Consider the following 16,965-nt stretch of genomic DNA (forward strand, 5'->3'; position numbering starts at 1 on the left):
TCCAAAGTTGCAGCATTAAATACAGTTAATGGTGGAGAGGTGATTTCCTTCACCAGCTCTTTCATAGTTTCAGCTCACAAACTACCCTCTCTGTCACTTCAGTGCATTATATTCCTTTGACGTAGTTTCTCCTGCAGTAGAATGTTCCTCGTATCTAGCAAGAATTCTGTCTTGTCTACCACTTCCAATACAATCATCTTGATATTAAAGTGCTCCTTTAGTTTTTGGATTCAATATGTTTCCTTATCACAGAAAGACCCCATTCTATTCTCACTCTTTTCAGTAGTATGACTTAAAAAAAAATTAAAAAAAAATATGATGTTAAGTGCTAGATTAGCATCACTTACAATACCCAAGTCAGCCAATTTTGGAAGTGTTTACGCCTGTTTAGATCTTCAAAGTGGAACGCATTTTGCTAATCTTTTTTTCCCCCACTTCCAACTGCACCTACCCTTTCCCAATCTTCTTTTCCTAATTCCCTTCACCCCGTTCAGCTGGGCTACAATCAGTAATTTTGACATCAACATATTCTAGTCTCCAGTTCTCTTACTAGCTATTTTCTGCATGTTGTCCTTTAAGAATGACAAATTCCATGGTGCTTCTGCAAACTAAAAGACTAGATGCCTCATCATCAACGTTTCATGACAGACTTTATGGGCTTATTACTGATATATAGTTTCTAGCATATTTTTGGTATATCTCAAAGCAATTTGCTAAGAGGGTTAGTATGGCTGTGCCATTTTACTGAAGCGGAAACTACAGGTAAAGCAGCAGCTTGCTGAAGACTAGGTAGCAGATAGGTAGCAGAGCCAAGAATATTGCACAAGTCTCCCACCTTTGCTAGTATCAACCAGCCAATACCAGACTCCAAAATTATTTGTAAACAACTGTCACAAAGTAATTTGCTAAACAAATGTATACATGAGTTTATTAATTCTGGACCATTACTAAGTACAAATATATGTGGATACCTATCTATTTCCCTAGAGATTAAAAGCCTTTCTCCATCAGCCATGCCAAGCAGTGAGCTCTCATTGTCCTCGACATGTATTATGACAGCGCAGCATCCTACAAGGCCAAATCCTATGATGACTGCTATTTTATAAACAACATTATTATTCCGAAGATAATTCATAAATACATTGGCAGTTCCACTGAAGTATGCTATGTAATTTAACATTAGAAAGCTGGTTGGTAACGAAATCAATATTCAGTCAAACAAGAGCGAAATTTTTTCAAGTTTTCTCCATAGGAGACAAAATGGGAGAACTTTCCAGGACACTATCATAATGCTTGATAGCTTTTTCATGCTTCAAAAGTTTTTCTTCAGGAAGACTCCCTCTGAATTCATTGGTACATTCCTGATTCAGGTTGTTGTATCTGTGAGGGAGAATAGGGAAGGAAAATACTAAAATAATCATCCTTTCTGGGATTAGCTTTACCCATTGATAATTAGGTAATAGTTTGCAAGTTACAGTGCCTTCTGAGTCCTTGACTTCTAAGCAGCCCAAAAAAATAGGATAGTGGTATGCACTTTCCTAGAACCTTTCAGAACTTCAGGATGAGAAATGCCAAACAGGACAGAGGTGTTAATAGCAGCTGTACTGTGTCATTTTAACAAATCTAAAAAGAAACATGCTTTTTTCCTCATAGAAATTTTAGTATATTTTTTTCTAATTCAGAGTTTTAAAGCCTGATTTTCCACCACCCCTAAATCAGCATTTATCTGAACAGTCCTCACCCTTTTTTCTCCCCTCTGGGAGAATTCTTATTCAGCACAAAATGAAACTTCTTTTTTTTTTTTTGGGGGGGGGGGGGGGGGGGAGGGGAAGACTAGAGATGAACAAATTTCCTCATAAAAATATGTTAATAAATATGTTAATTTGTGGCAAAATTATTTGTTGACCTCAAATCAATTTTATGGCCACTTTTTGACAACCACAATCTTTTACTTTTCAGCATTAAATATCACAAATGAAAATTTCATTTTACAGAAGAAAATCACATTTTATAAAAGGAAGACAAAGTACACACAGGAAAAACATTTCTAGTCATGACTCGGGTCACATTTAATAGAATCAAGAACTAGCAACTGGAATAAATGGACACTTGTGTCTCAGGTTACATTGAAATGATTGACAAGATGCTACGGTAGTCTTTGGTGCTGCAAAGTTAGTGCTCTATGTAACAGAAAAAGCAGTATTTTTCTCAAGGGTTCTAGAAGTACACTGCCCTTGGAAGTTTTCTATTATCATCATCATCAAATCACTACTTCATCAAGGTCTATGGAAGTCTTTCAGAAAACTGGAGCGCAATGTCGAAGAGAGAATGCCACTCGTGCATGACCCTTCCCACTCGTGCATGACCCTTCCCCACTCGTGGTGACACAGGTTGCTTCCCTCCCTGTTCTTGACTACAAGTATTACTTATAACATGGACAACAGAAAGTTAACTGTGATTAAATGTTCTGGAATTCAGGAGGCAGGCCAACTCTCAAACCACCCTAGATGTAAAAAGGGATTGCAGTTGTGATTCCTTACATTTTACAGACAATATATAGGCATTAAACTGAGGCTCTATAGGTGGCATAAAATTGCTTCCTGTGAGGGGGCTAATTGAGCCATTCCATTGTCTCCAGCAGAAAGTTGTTTTTACCTCACTGCCCAGTAGAGTATCAGAAAATATTTCAGGGTTATTCTGTTGAAACTGCTGCATACAACATTAACTACTAGCTGTCTGCTGTTCTCTTGCAGCCCCTTTGCCTACTGTCCTATACTAAAGACGTAAGCTCGTTGAGACAACAGCAACATTTTCAATATATTGGTACAAAGCCAAGTGCAATGGAGGTCAGTTCCGTGACCGAGATATCTTGGTGCTGTGATCTAAACTCCATGCCAACATATTTATGTCCTTCTGTAAAGAATAGGATGCTCTTCCTTCCTCAAGGTATTTTTATGTTAATAAGACCCCTTAAATATTTAAGGCTAATTACATCAGGTTTTTTTTTTTTTTTACCTTACCACATAATTTTTACTGTGAAATCTCTCTCCTGAAGGCAGATGAAAAATACTTAAGTCTGAACCCTGAACAATAACATATGATCTATCACTACCAATTCTTTATTACACACTAGCTTAAAGGTTTTTCAAGAATTTCTACCTATATCTACAAACGAAACATCAAACTTTCATTTTCTCACAGATACCTGTGTGCAATGGTCCAGAACCCCAGGGTGTTCACCATCATTAAGGAAGCCAAGAAGAAGAAGAATCTCTCCAATTTACCTTCGTGCAGCAAGTGTGGAAACCAGTTGCCTGGCAAAGCAGACATTTGAAGCAGAATTAGTTTACCTTGCAGGATGAGATGTGGCTCATATGAAAGACAGGAAGGTAACTAAGACACAGTCACAGCAGATGCTTTGAAACACCCAACAGCCCCCAACACCCCCCTCAGCTATTTATACAGACTTCATTCTCATAGCATTTTTTTTTTTTTTTTTTTTTTTGAGTCTACAGTGTACTTTACTGGTTTCGTGCAGGCATAGAGATCTAGAGAAACTAAAGGACTTCCCTAACAAATCTCAAGTGTACTGGAAAACCTAACGCTACACAGCTACTACTGTAATGATTGGGCCATCTTCCCTCTATATTTTCTTGTGCACATAGCTTAATGAATGTCAAATGTGACAATTTTAGGAAGAGCTAGAATTAAGGTGGTCTGTAGAAAACCTTATTCACATCTCTCATGCTTTTAATAGGCCCTTCTGAAAAAAAAAAAGCATAAAAAGTATTTGTTCAGTGCCTTGGATGGTGCTCCATTATCAGGATGCTACCTGGCATTTTACTTCACCTTTTTTTATAGCTGCCTTTCACTATGAGCATGCAACATGTCTTTGTCTTGTACACAGCGTTTATTTGCATGAATTAGACCTTTTTCTTCCAAGGTTTTTGGCAATAGTGTCTGGGACATTTTGGCAGCTTAAACTCCATTCAGCAGAGGACAGTGCCATCTTTACACACCCAGAGTCTTCCCCACCTGTATTCTTTTTTACTTTAGTTTGCAACTGTATTGCTTTCAATGTTGTCCATTGCAACCAGTCTGCAAACAAGCTCAGGTGATAAACGCTAACTATGGAAATCAAGATGCTTAAAAAGAGAGCTGGCCCCAGCCACCCCGCTTGTGAAGACAATCAGTACCTAGAGTACCATAATCAACCGCAGCAAAAACATAAAACCAAGGTGAAAAAGAAGTTACAGTAGATACAGAAAACCAGAGTGCTCTACAGTGCTGTAATGTCCTTTTACATTATTTGGGAATACAAATGCCTTTGAAGGAGAGAGAGAGACTGTCTTCGTTAGCAAGTAGTGAAATGCAATAGGAGCAAATACAGAGTGTGAAACAGCTAGTGCTGAGAACATGTCCACACTATACACAGCTCAGGGGGGTTCACATCAGACTAGTTCCCACTAACAGCTGGAACACATCAGGCACGAGCATTTTTTTTGTTTAGCTCCATCCCAAAGAAACGTGCTCCAAGATCACTCTGCGATGCAAATCGAAGATGATCAGGAGATTCAGATCAAAAGCATGCTCCCGATCTGAATGTGCCCAAAGTCGCCTTTCTTTGTTCCCTCAAAGCCTGGTATCAAATCCCACCCTTCTAGAGCGGCTATTCACCACTTGAATGGTGAGGAGAAGAGGAAAACCAGCCTTCTTTGCCACAGCTGTGATGTACAAACCTTAACCAATCTTCTGGCCACTAATGCCATCTTTAGCCATTCTTATCTTGTCAAAGGATTACACCCCACCCCACCCCCCCACATACATATATTTACATTTTTCTCTTTCCTCCACATCTTACAGTTATAAACACATTTCTTTTCAAAGCAGTTACCTTTAGCTCTCCTGAGATTAACAGGGAACAACTGCCATCAGTGCAGCAGTTTTCCCTCACTCCTCCGCAGTTTGCTCTGTGCCACGTTACCTTTCTGCCTGTCACAGAGCAGCACCACCTCACACCTCTGCGTGCGCGGTTCCTTTTGTAGCATTATCTCAGGGCGAGTTTTAAAACGTGTCATTTAACATTGTCAGTTGACTGAGCTCCTAGGTGCTATAACTTCATTTTAGTAGCTTATAAACTTTTACTGTCATAATTCACAATCAGGTAGTTTTTCATTTCACATCCCCCAGTGGCCAATAGAAGTCACGGAGAGAGCGTGTGTATCTGATGAAAGGGAAAGCACGCATGGGGTTCGGCGCTACAGCTTGTCAAAGCAGAGTTCACACTGTCTGCTAGGTTATTTACATCGGCTAGGCTAACTATATGAGCAGCAGGAGATTCCTAATGGAACAGCATTTACAATGGAACCTGAACACAAAATATGTGCTTAAAAATAGAACTGAGCGATTTAAAAAAAAAAAAAAAAAGGAGGAATTTAGCAGCTTCTAAGAGAACAGAGTAAAATGGACCTTTGAAACTGTCTTAACGCTAGCAAAGGCACCATATTGAAGCATTGAAAGGGGGAATGGTTGGTTTTATCAAGGTGGGAGGGCAGCCCAGCAGGCAGGAGATTTGGGTTGTGCCACCAATTCACCACCAGCCAGCTCCTCAGCCTGGGTCAAAGATCATTGCTCTGTCTCCTCTGCTTCTAAAAGAAGCTAGTGTCTAAACATTGAGGCCACGATAATGAACACAAAGTCTTTGGAAAATCCTGTATAACAAATGAGCAACAGCATAGGCAGCAGCAAAAATTTTCCCTGGGCTAGACTTAGATTGGGCATGGTGAGACTCCAGATCCCATAGCGCTCTCTAGTTTACTGCTCTATCCAAAGCAAGAGGTAGAAGCGGGGCTTTGTTTTCCCTTCCGTAGGGGGCAACGAGGTTTGTCAGGGGTGCCTTTTCCTACACAGAAACAGGGGTGGCAGCAGTCCTGAAGATATCCAGACTCTTATCCTACTGCCAACACACATTTTCATCAATGCATAGAGCAAAGATTAATTTAACCATTTATTATTTCCAGCCCAAAATATTTACTACTTACTTTTTTCTCCCCTACTTTTTCTTTTAAAATGGAAGTTGGTTTTCCATGGAAGAGGGGATAGACCTGGACTACATTTTGTTCTACTTACACTCACTGCAGAGAACCTTCCGCAGGCAGGAAGCCTTGGGAGAACAGCCGTCCGTGTTAAAACGTCAACCATGAGTTTCAGGCAGTGAAACTCCCTTCAGACACTTTCACCCCTTACCCCACTACTAACACCTTCCACAAGCTGTCTGCAGACTCCAGCACTCTCGACTCACTGGGTTTGGGGTTCATACTTTCAGGATTTTACTCTCAGCCATGAACGCCAGGAACTTATTGGGCCAGTTTGTTTGGGTTTGATGGAGTAAGGTGCCCTGGGCACTGCTGTGTCTGAGAAGTCCAGCACTCTCTCATTCTTGAATCAGCATGCAATATGCTAACAATTCACTTTTCCCCCAAAAGACACTGCCTTTGGGTTCTGTCAATCCTTTACTTTTCTATGGAGATTGCCAACAGAAGTGCCAATTACAAGGTTGGTTTGTCACATAGATAATTGCTCACTGGGAATTAACTTTCTACAACAAGCTCCTGATTTCCATTTTTATTCCAACAATGGAAATACTTTGCAGCATGAATCACCGCAGAGAATCAGAAGTTTCCTTTAGCGGTGTATATTTTAAAGAGCCTTTTCTTATTGGTTAGAGGTGAATCGGTTATGCATTTCATGGCAAATTTAGAACAAATTAGAAGATTAAGTCTATGCAGAGTCAGTTCCTCAAGCCTGCTATACTATACGTCATTGAAATAAAGTGCCTGGTAAACTTTCACTGACATTTTGCATCAGAAATGCTCAGGTAGTACAAGAAGGAGGAATATTATACAACGCCAAGAGAAAACACCTGATCCTACCAACACAGGCAGAAAAGAAGGTGAAGCAGGGATTAGGACACAGACAAAAACACTTTCCTTGTGCTGCTTCTGGTGGACAACTGAGAGTGACAAACTGCTGACAACACTAGCCATGAAAGAAGACGTGGAGAGGGTTGTAAGCCAACCTTTGACGTACTAGTGCACACAAGGTATCTGTCACTATGATGGCGCCCTCGGAGTTCTCATGGGATTCACAACAGAGCCCAAAGTTACATAGGAAGACATTTAGTTTCTTTACTGAATAACACCGTCTTATTTTAGTATTGAGAAAACATAGAAGACAAAGCAAAACAGTCACATGCCAGAAGTTAGTCTATTCTGTATGATTCACATAATTTTACAGCTATCCTGAAACCCAGACTATTATTATAGAAAAATTTAATTCATATCTTAGAAAAGGATTGTATCATCTTCTATCACTTCATCAAGTTAGCGGGCATATATTTAGCGTTTAATCATATCCAAATTAAAGTCTCAGTCTGCTTCTAATCCTTATTAGCTATGTAGGCACCAGTGGACACCACCATCTGGACTGTAAGAAATATCCTTTAGCTTTATCATCTCTGGTATTTAGAATCACACAAGGCTCCAAACTGGGGGGGAGGGAAAAAAAAAAAAAGAAAAAAACCCCACAAAAACCCTCCGGTTCTCTAAATACAAGCAGGAAAACTGTGTCTGGGGCAGTTTCCTTCCTCTGACCTTTTTTTTTTTCCCCCCTCTTACATATTTACATTAATATTTTTAGAGAAATGTATTCTGAAATGATTGGCATAGGAGGACAGGTTTTGTCTTGCATCTTCTTCCGTTAAAATGTTAGGAGAGGTAAGAGATCCAAAAGAAAGCAGTTTCCCAGCTTGTACTGAAAATATCACTGTCACCCGTCATCTGTTTGCACTCGTCAGATTTTTTAAAAAAAGTCTTATTTTATCATATTCACACCATCCTCCATAGATGCGTTAAAAATGATTAATGCAGCTTTGACTGTGACTGATATCTGATCAACTTTGCCAATAAAAACCCAAATAAAATTCTAAACCAGTGACATGAAATAGGATATTAAAATGTTTAAATTTTGTCAACACCCTCTGTGCTTCAGCACTTCAAAATACACTCTGGAGGATCTACTTCGCTGTATCCTGAATTGCTTCATGGCAAACATGGTCTCATTGCTTAGAGATGGGAGAACCAGAAATAGTCTTGGCTCAGGTTTTAGTGAAAAAAGAATCATGGGACAAGACAAAAGCACCCACAGCCCAAGAGTCACACAGTAAGCTGCCTTAAATCTTACAAAACCATTGCATAAACACTATCATCTTATTTCAGCAAAGGAGGAAGAATTTTGTTCTTCTAATATAAGTTAAATTTTTTAGGGAAAAAGAAAACAGTTCCACTTGGTTTGCTTTATCCCAAGTCCCATAAATTGTCCAGATATTGAATGTTTTACAAGCTCTTTAAACAGAGCTGGAAAAAAATACCAAATGTGAGTAACAAGAGCTTAATTTGTGTCATTTCACCTTAATTTGACCTAAAAGAGGTCACAATTTTATTCTCTGAAACGCTGTCATCTTTAGAAGGTTCAATAAGTAACCATTAGGTTTTATAAATTAAAAAAAAATATTATTTTGCTGGTCTTAATCTTTTCTTCACAAACACCAAAGCACACCATAAGAAGGACAATGGAAGAGTTTGGAAAAATACAAATGGAACAAGAGAATTTTGTATATAACATTTCCTATTAAACCAGGAAAGAAAGCAAGCCAAGCCTAAATGTCTCTTTTGTTTTTTTATAGTCTACATCTAGCTCCAGAAGTCTGATCCCAAGCCTACATGGATTTGTGAGTCAGCAGGACAAAAGTCTAGCTGGGATGAGTAGAAGAATACTCTAAGTCTTCAGTTAGAAGCCTTATAACACAAATTAAGATACAGGAATACCTCCATTATTTACAAGCTGTGAATTGCATGAATTATGGTAACTTAGACTAATTAATCTAATTCAAGCAGGGAACACTGGGAAAGAGATACCCAGTGAGATTCCACTTATTTTTAGAAATAGAATGTGAGAGTCCAATAATATGTTGTTTACATACTAATAGGGAAAGTAATCTCTAACGCTTCCAACTAGAGCAACAGAGCAAACATTAAAAAAGTTTCATTATATTTTCTCTAAAGTTTTTCAAGTTTTGCAGAGGACTTCCCCTATTTAGGGGCTTACTCAGTGCCATTACGGCACCTTAACCTGAATACAGACTGTCACTGAATCCCTTGCAAATTTAAGAGTGACTTTTGCTCAGGATAACGGTGTGGTCAGTTACATCTACAGGAACCACAGGTCTGACAAAGTTAAAGAAGGCTTCCCCCTGCCCACCCCCCCAAGATAAGTAGAGAAGTTTGCCATCCAAATTCATTAAAGTAAGGAATTTTTTTACCCAGGAAACTTTTTCAGTTTGCTCAAAAAATCTTGAGTAAAAAGAGTTAGAATATGGCAACTGCAGTCTGTGGAGAATTGGAAGAATCCAGGCTCTTTGGTCCCAGTCAGGATAAGAATTTGAAGGCTCTGATAAAACAGTATTTCTGGCAAGAAATGAACATTCTCTTTCTTTAGTCAATTAAATGTTTTCATACAGACTGACAGAAAAAATCACCTTGATATAAAATTAGACAAAACACTACTGAATTCTGAACCAAATGCAAAAATCGATTTCCCCTATTGCTTTGTATAAAAATATCCTATAAAGGAATAAGTTACATATATAGTGGCACAACATAGTCAAAATGTTTTGATGCTGACATTATGCCTAATTATTTTATAAATATTTAATTATACCCAAAGTCAAGTTGCAGTAAAATATGTCAATTTTACCAAAACAAAATATTTCAGCCTTACGAAAATTAATAGTTTCCACATTTTTGGAGGGAAGGAAAAAAAAAAAAGTCAGCAACATAGTCTTTCCTGAAGTGTTATTTTCATTTGATGATCCTAGAGGTCTTTTCCAACCTTAAAGATTCTATGATTGAAACCATATTACCCAATTAAAAAAAAAAATCTATTCCACTGGGGAAAAATTCAGGGAGCTCTGCTCTCCGCACTGGATGCCTTGGTACTTAATAGTTCTTTGCCTGATTCATTTGGGTAAGCATTCTGGGTTTTTACCCATCTCTAGGTGATGCTTTTATATCTAGTAATAAAATTTTAATTGAATTGTTAACTTAAAAACATTGCTGCATGTCAAAGAACCATTCATTTAAGATCTTGCAAGTAGGAATTAAAATATCTTGTCATACTTAAACACCCAAAAAGCCAGCTTCCCCTTGGTTTTAGGTTACATGGTTCTTTATGTAGGAAAGAACTCAAAACTTAACCATGAGCAGTTAGAAAATTCTGCAGCCACAGTAATTGCAAGGGTGTTGTGCATTAGGGTCAGCAGTGGTGCTCTGCATTCTCTGTAACACAGTAACAACCAAGCTTATCAATGGAAAGCATCTTTAGAAGAACTGCTTCAGCAAGTGGAACTATTTGGTTCAGGAACTCAAGTGCTTTACTTTTTAAATTTACTTATGAAACAACTCTTTTCTGTATTGAAAAGGTTCATCAACAAAGGAAAAAAGACTTTAAGAAACTCTTGGCCTATTTTGAAAGTCAGCAACCCAGAAAAATCTTCAGTTCAGGGCTTACACTAAATACTCCTCAACAGGCTGAATCCAAAATAACTCCTTTTGAATCAGTAAAGTCTCTGGGAATTGCAGTATTGCAAAAGGGTAAAACCACAGCAAGACCATATTTTCACAGAATCTGGTGCTTCCAGTAGCTGGGCAAAGGGAGAGGCGTAAAGAAGGCAAGAGAGAAGCTGTGGGTCTAGGGGTACAAATTCCCTAGACAGCTTTGAAACACTCAGCCCAACCTCCTTTCCCCAATGACACTGTGGAACAGAAAGAAAGGCATGTTCTCCATTCTTTGAAGCACTAATCTTGCCCTCATGCCAGAGGCTGCCACGTAAGCGTGGCTAACATGAACGTACTTCTTCATGAACATAAAAAGGTGCTTCCTAGACAATTTATTTTCTTGTCTTCTAGAACAGAAGGATAGAGATTGGAGGTGAGGGCTTCCTGCAAGATGCCATCCTCTAATTACTCCACCTATCAAAACTAAGATGACTCATTAAAATTGGATGAGTACAGCCATAAGGCTATTTCTTATCTTAATTCCATCTTAATTGTGAGAGCAAATCAATAAACTTTGGCATCCTCCTTAATTCTGCTGCTTAATTCTCCAAATCAATAGTATTAGAAAACTACTCAGGAACACCAGTCATGAGCATATTCTTACCTTGAGTGCCTGCATGGGCTGTCTGAACAAAGAAAGCTCCCATAAAGCAGCCAGCTCCATTAAAGAGAGTTAAAAAATGCATGGAAATCCCTCTAATTCTTTCTGGCACAAGCCGGAATGAAAGTAAGGAACCTTAGAAAGGAAGCAGATACAGTTACAGGTTAAAAAAAAAGTAGAAGATAGGTAAGACAGAAAAAAAAATCCAATGTCTCTAATAGGGACTTTCCATATTTTACACAGGAATATACTTGCTGCAGAAGGGCAGACGTGTTAGTATGTACCCTATTACCAACAGATTATCTAAATTGTTTAAATGCATCTCTGTGACAAACGATCCCACATACAAGTATTGATAATCCACAAGTACATAAAGATCTTTCACCCAGACAGTTGCTTTCACCTTTTAAAACCTCAGACATAGCACGACAAGAGAAACACCACCAGTCAGCACGTGTGAAGACAGGAGGTGTGATATTTCACTGCAGGACAGTGGGACCTCCTATGCCTCTACCTTAACTTGGACAGTCACCTTACTTTAACTCAAGGCTGGACAATGCTATTCCTCCCCAGAGAGCAACCCCTCCAGTCACTGGCTAATTTTTAAGACATTGTTCTTCACTTTCTTGCCAGAAGACTAAACCAGAAGTAATAGCTTTGGTGGCAAGGGTGAGCTGTAGCATGCTATTGTAGCACAGATGACTATAAATAATCCCACCAGTTGTACTGTAGCTAAACTAGATTACAGTAAAAGTCTTTATGATAGCTGTTCTTTTTGAGTAGCTTTCCCTGACTATCAACACCTCGTTTCCTAATTTCACATCTTGAGCCCTCATACACACTTGCTCTCCAAGCCTCAGCAACTCCCAACCTGCTTTATTAGTTGAGTTTGAATGACCTCCAGCTTGAAAAACTTGTCAGCAGAGGATCCTATTTTGATGCTGAGTTGCCTGAAGCATCTCTGAATACAAATGAAACTTTGCAATCACCATCTTCCACCCTTTTTAATTTGGATATCCAAATGAGAGCTTTGGAAACATATTAAAGAAAAAAAAATACCATGGGCAGTGTTTTCTCCTCATTCACAATAGGAACCAAAAGCCTGAGGGCAAGAGAAAGTAGGTGAGCCTGGGACACCATCTGTAGATGCGACAGTACAATCTGAGACATTGTACAGTCAGTGTCCTGGCTAATTTGAATCACTAAAAGCCTAAAAAGTTTTTGGTTATTCCTCCTTTCTAAAAGCAGGGGTGCAAAACATGCATCTTGGCCAAATTCATCTTGGGTAATTGCATCCTACTTACCTAAATTACCCCTGCTGTTTCAATTGCATACTCTGTTCCTCACTTCTCCCATGGCCCTGCTGTGAAGTATTAAACAGCTGCTGCATTTCACCCTGGAGACTATTGCATTTCATTGGTGGGTGAAGCGATCCCCAATATATCCTTTAACTAACAGAGCTGCTTCTTACACGGCTTTCCGTTTCTAAGTGCTCTGAGACATGTTGCTGGCAGATGATATTCTTGCAGCACTTCAGCAAACACTGCAAATCTGCTAACTCTTTGCAGGGCAAAGCAGTTACAGTGCACCAGACAGCTCGGACACTGGCAGCCTAACAGAGCCGCTGCGGCCAGCGCGCTGCCTTCCCATCATCAGCCATCTCTTGCGCTGTGGGGGAAAATGCCTGCTAATATTGTCCCACAGGATGCAGCTGTTTTGAGGTTTTGAGGGGGTTTTTTTGTGGCAGTGGGGGTTTGTTTGTTTGTTGGGGATTGTTTTTGGTTTTTTTGTGGGTTTTTTTAAAATCATTGAGCTTTAAAAAAGTAGTTTCCTACTTTAAATCAAGCTGGGGTTGCAAATTCAAGCTGTTAGAAGCCTGTGAGATCTTACCTTCTAACATTGTGGAGGAGAACAATTATTTTATCATTATTTTATTTTTTTAAATACTACCTCAGTGCTAGGGAAACATTAAATGTTGATATTATTTATTCTAAGAGATGCTCATGCCACCTGAAACAGATGATTTATATAAAACTCCTATCAACAAGATAATGAAATATATTGCATAAACACAACTGTAAGTATCAGGGCTCAAAGGTAGATAAAGAGTTCACCATACCAAATCTAGCTCCTCTAACTAAGCACTTCAGAAATGAGATATCTCTTCCCTCTGATTACAAGTGTGAACATTTCTGTCTTCAACTTGGATCATGTACTTTCAGGTCAAGTAAATTATTATGATAATTGAATTTGACCTTCTGCATAACAAAGGCAGTAAAATGTCAGGAAAGGTGAAACAACTATTTAAGTGTCTAGGCTGTCATTACCATCCATGGAGATCCACTGAATGGTTCCTGAACGGCAATTAAGTTCAGACTGAAGTAGAAACCTAGAGCTCCGTTCAGTAGCCTGAATACAGGTGCCCAGTGCTGCCTGAAATGCTCTAGTGCACCTTAACCATCTGCACGGGGCTGTCCAATAAGGTGCAGGACCTATGGAAAATCCCTGCTCTTCTCCAGCAGCAGCTGGAGGCCACGCAGGTACCATAAAGAGCCTCCTTGCCCCGCGCGCATAGCTTAGGTACTCCATCACAAATGGTGCCGGACACCTACACGTGGGCAAGCGAATGGAGGCCTGCATCCTCACTGACCACAGTAGCAGCCTACTCTAATTTTAGGGACCTACCTTTAGTTTTCTACATGCAAGTCTCACATGCAGACTTAGTTCAATTTCCCTGGCTTCTTGAATTGCACCTGTAACTGCAGCTTTTGGCAAGATGCTTAATCTTTTTTTAAATGAGGAAGACAGCTTTTCTTCCTAAGACATTCTAATAACAATAGTTCAAAAAAATTAAAAAAAAGAAAATAAAAAAAACCCCAAGACTGAGCTTGATTTCTTTTCTAAACGCTAATGTCATCTTCCAGTCATTGGACTTCTGTTGTATCCCAGCATGCGAGATTAAAGAGCCTTATTCTACCAGCAATATTCTTCTCATGCTTCTGCATGAGAAGACTGTAAGCAAGCCGCCTCCTAACCATTTTTTTTTGTTAAACTAAACAGACAAGGTCACAGTTTTCAGTTACACTTTGCCTGTAACCTAGAAACCACATTACCTGCCTAGAAACCTGTCTCAGTTAAGTACTTGAGAGCTATTGGATGAAGAGGCATTATGAAAGTGCTAAGTATTTAAAACTGGGGAAAATTACCTTTTTAGTGACAGACCATGACCCACAGCTCTTAGTAGTCTTAGAGTATAAGAATGAAGCTGAGACACTGAAGTTATTTCCTGCTCTTAAATAAAAATCTGAACATATCTGGGGTTGTACTGAAACAATAGACACTCAACCTGTAGAATTAAATGCCCGCAGAGATCAGCTAGTCAAGTACTTTTCCTCTGTCTCTTTAAATCAACGTTGATTAGATTATTTTTGTAATACTAACATTTTTTTAAGCTCCAAGAGGTAAAACACTGGTAAGCACTCTGTGTGATCCTCAGAAGAAAATAAGCCTCAGGAATGTCAGTGTAGGTATGGAAAGGTAAATTATGGAAGGGAGAGAAGGTTCAGACTCACAATCAAGAGTGTGTCTACATAATTTATGGATGGCAGGCATGAGCTAAGCTCTGCCCGTGCTCCGCGGAACAGGAGTGTTTATCTCTGGCTCCACGCCACAAGCTAAGGCACGATGCTCTGTGCAGGCATGTTTGCGTGACTCCCGATTGGAGCACAAACAAAAATCTTGCATCTGCCTACAATATTCTCCAGGTTAGCCTGTCAGTTGACTTGTGTTACCCACCTGCGTATGCTCTGTATCAGTGAAAAACACGTAGTAGTTCTATTAGCTGGATCCGCAAATGAAAAAGGTTAAGCTAAATTGCTTCACCTTGCTTTGGCTGTGGCCTAAAAAGTGCTCATAGACCGTAACCCACAGCTCAGCTGTCATAGGTGTATTGGTTCTGTCTCAAGAAAATCATCACAGAAGAGTTCAGGTCAGAAGGGACCTCAGGAGCTCATCTGGTCCAGCCCCTGCCTGAAGCACATTCAGCTCCAAGGCCAGTCACGTGTCCGAGCCCAGGGTCCCACCGCTGTGATCATCCCCCCACCGAACGGTGCATTACGCACCCCAGGGACCTGACTGGGCTGTGTCACCATCCAGTTAATCTGGAACAACGTCATTGCTCACTCTGAGTTACAGCCAGGAAGACAAGTTATGCTACTGTGAAGCAGGTAAAGCACAGATCTGCTCACTAAGCCCATGGAAGAGAGCCAGGGATAAAATATCAGATGACAGTAATTATTTTTAGGAAGCTGATATCATTCTCCGCAAATCAGGACACTCTTGCTTTAGCCTGTTAGATTTTACTTACAGGAGGGAGTTACCAAGGCTTCAGCCACTCCAAGTAGGATGTACTGAGGAGCTAAGTGGAAGCAAGGCATGGAGGAGACCAGGAGAACCTCCTCGGAAAGCGTCTGCTCCACCTGAGGGAAATGCTTTCGGTGTATTTCAGAGAAGCCAGCAACCATCACAGAAAGTGCAGCAGATAACTGACCTACAACTGGGTAAAGAGCACAGAGAGCATTCACCAAGGCTGTAGTTACAGGATCATCATGTATTTAGAATGAAGCCAAGTCCTAGGAGATGCAAAAGAAGCTCCCCCTCCGGCCCCCCAGTACATCCTGTCTGCACACAAACATGAATAAAGCGTACTTCCTGCACCACAAGCCTGACTCTAAATATATGGCAAAGGGATGGCAGCCCAGCACAGAGGGAATTTACCGATGCAGAATTAATGACAGGAACAACTTTTCTGAAGAGCAAAATCAAAGAACAACTTTTTTTTTTTTTTTTTTAAAAGACTAGGGAAGGTAAGAAGAGAGGAGAAAAAGAAAAGGCAGCAGCCCTTCCAGGTATCACAAGAGGCCGGGTAGGAAGAAGCCTGCCCAGCAAGGGGAAATTCTCCTATTCAAGCAGCAATAAGATTCTGAAATATAGACATACACTGTATGCTTTACTCATTCGTTTTCTATACAAAAAGTAGTGCAGGCAGTTTAAGTACTGGATTTCTAAGGCTGCATGCCATGGTGGATAGGAGAGAAAAAGATCAGCAGTACATATCACACCTCAGGAGATCAACATTCCTACATTTTCCCCCTTCCCTCCACTATACAGTTCCCTTGAACTGCTTTTGAAAGTTTGTTGGATAGTGCATTTGATTTACTGGACTATTTAACATTTTAGGATGAGATGAGCTGCGTTACTGGAAGAGAATCTTTAGTTTTCTAAGTGTTTACGCAGAAGCTGTTGGACTTCAGTGGCCTCCTGCCTTCCTCAGCTGTCCTGAAGAAGTACCACTGCATGATCCATAACACGCTGGATCCATAACACATTTCAGTACGTTACTGCACGTGCAACGCGTGGAGTCTTAACGCCTGCCTCAGTGGTAAGGCACAAGTAAATACTGCACAAGCACACAGGGCAGGAAAAAACCCAGTATATGTTTAGCCTCATAATGCAAGATAAAAGCTTTTAATAAGTGCAGATGTATCTTAAATACCACACGCTTCACCACACATTGTATAGAGGAGACTATTTAAATGTATTATTTTATATTTCTTGATGTTGACAGTATGAAATAGTTGTAGCCTCTCCAAAAAAAAAAAAACCCCACAAGAATGCAAAGTTTTCAAGTAA

The 16,965-nt window shown here is 39.8% G+C and overlaps 1 protein-coding gene across 1 annotated transcript in view; it reads right to left on the reverse strand.

The window, feature by feature from the left end:
- Positions 1-960: 960 nt before the first annotated feature.
- SLC15A5 (solute carrier family 15 member 5) overlaps positions 961-16,965 on the reverse strand; it is a 36,150-nt gene continuing 20,145 nt past the window's right edge. Inside the window, exons 6-9 of the mRNA XM_054848758.1 lie at positions 15,641-15,829; positions 11,278-11,409; positions 3,206-3,314; positions 961-1,380 (exon numbers count right to left, since the gene is read on the reverse strand). Coding sequence (XP_054704733.1) covers positions 1,236-1,380; positions 3,206-3,314; positions 11,278-11,409; positions 15,641-15,829 — 575 coding nt within the window. The 3' untranslated portion in view covers positions 961-1,235. The remainder of the gene's footprint in view (positions 1,381-3,205; positions 3,315-11,277; positions 11,410-15,640; positions 15,830-16,965) is intronic.

Source organism: Grus americana, chromosome 1 (genome assembly GCF_028858705.1).
Source record: "Grus americana isolate bGruAme1 chromosome 1, bGruAme1.mat, whole genome shotgun sequence".
Taxonomy (NCBI): domain Eukaryota; kingdom Metazoa; phylum Chordata; class Aves; order Gruiformes; family Gruidae; genus Grus; species Grus americana.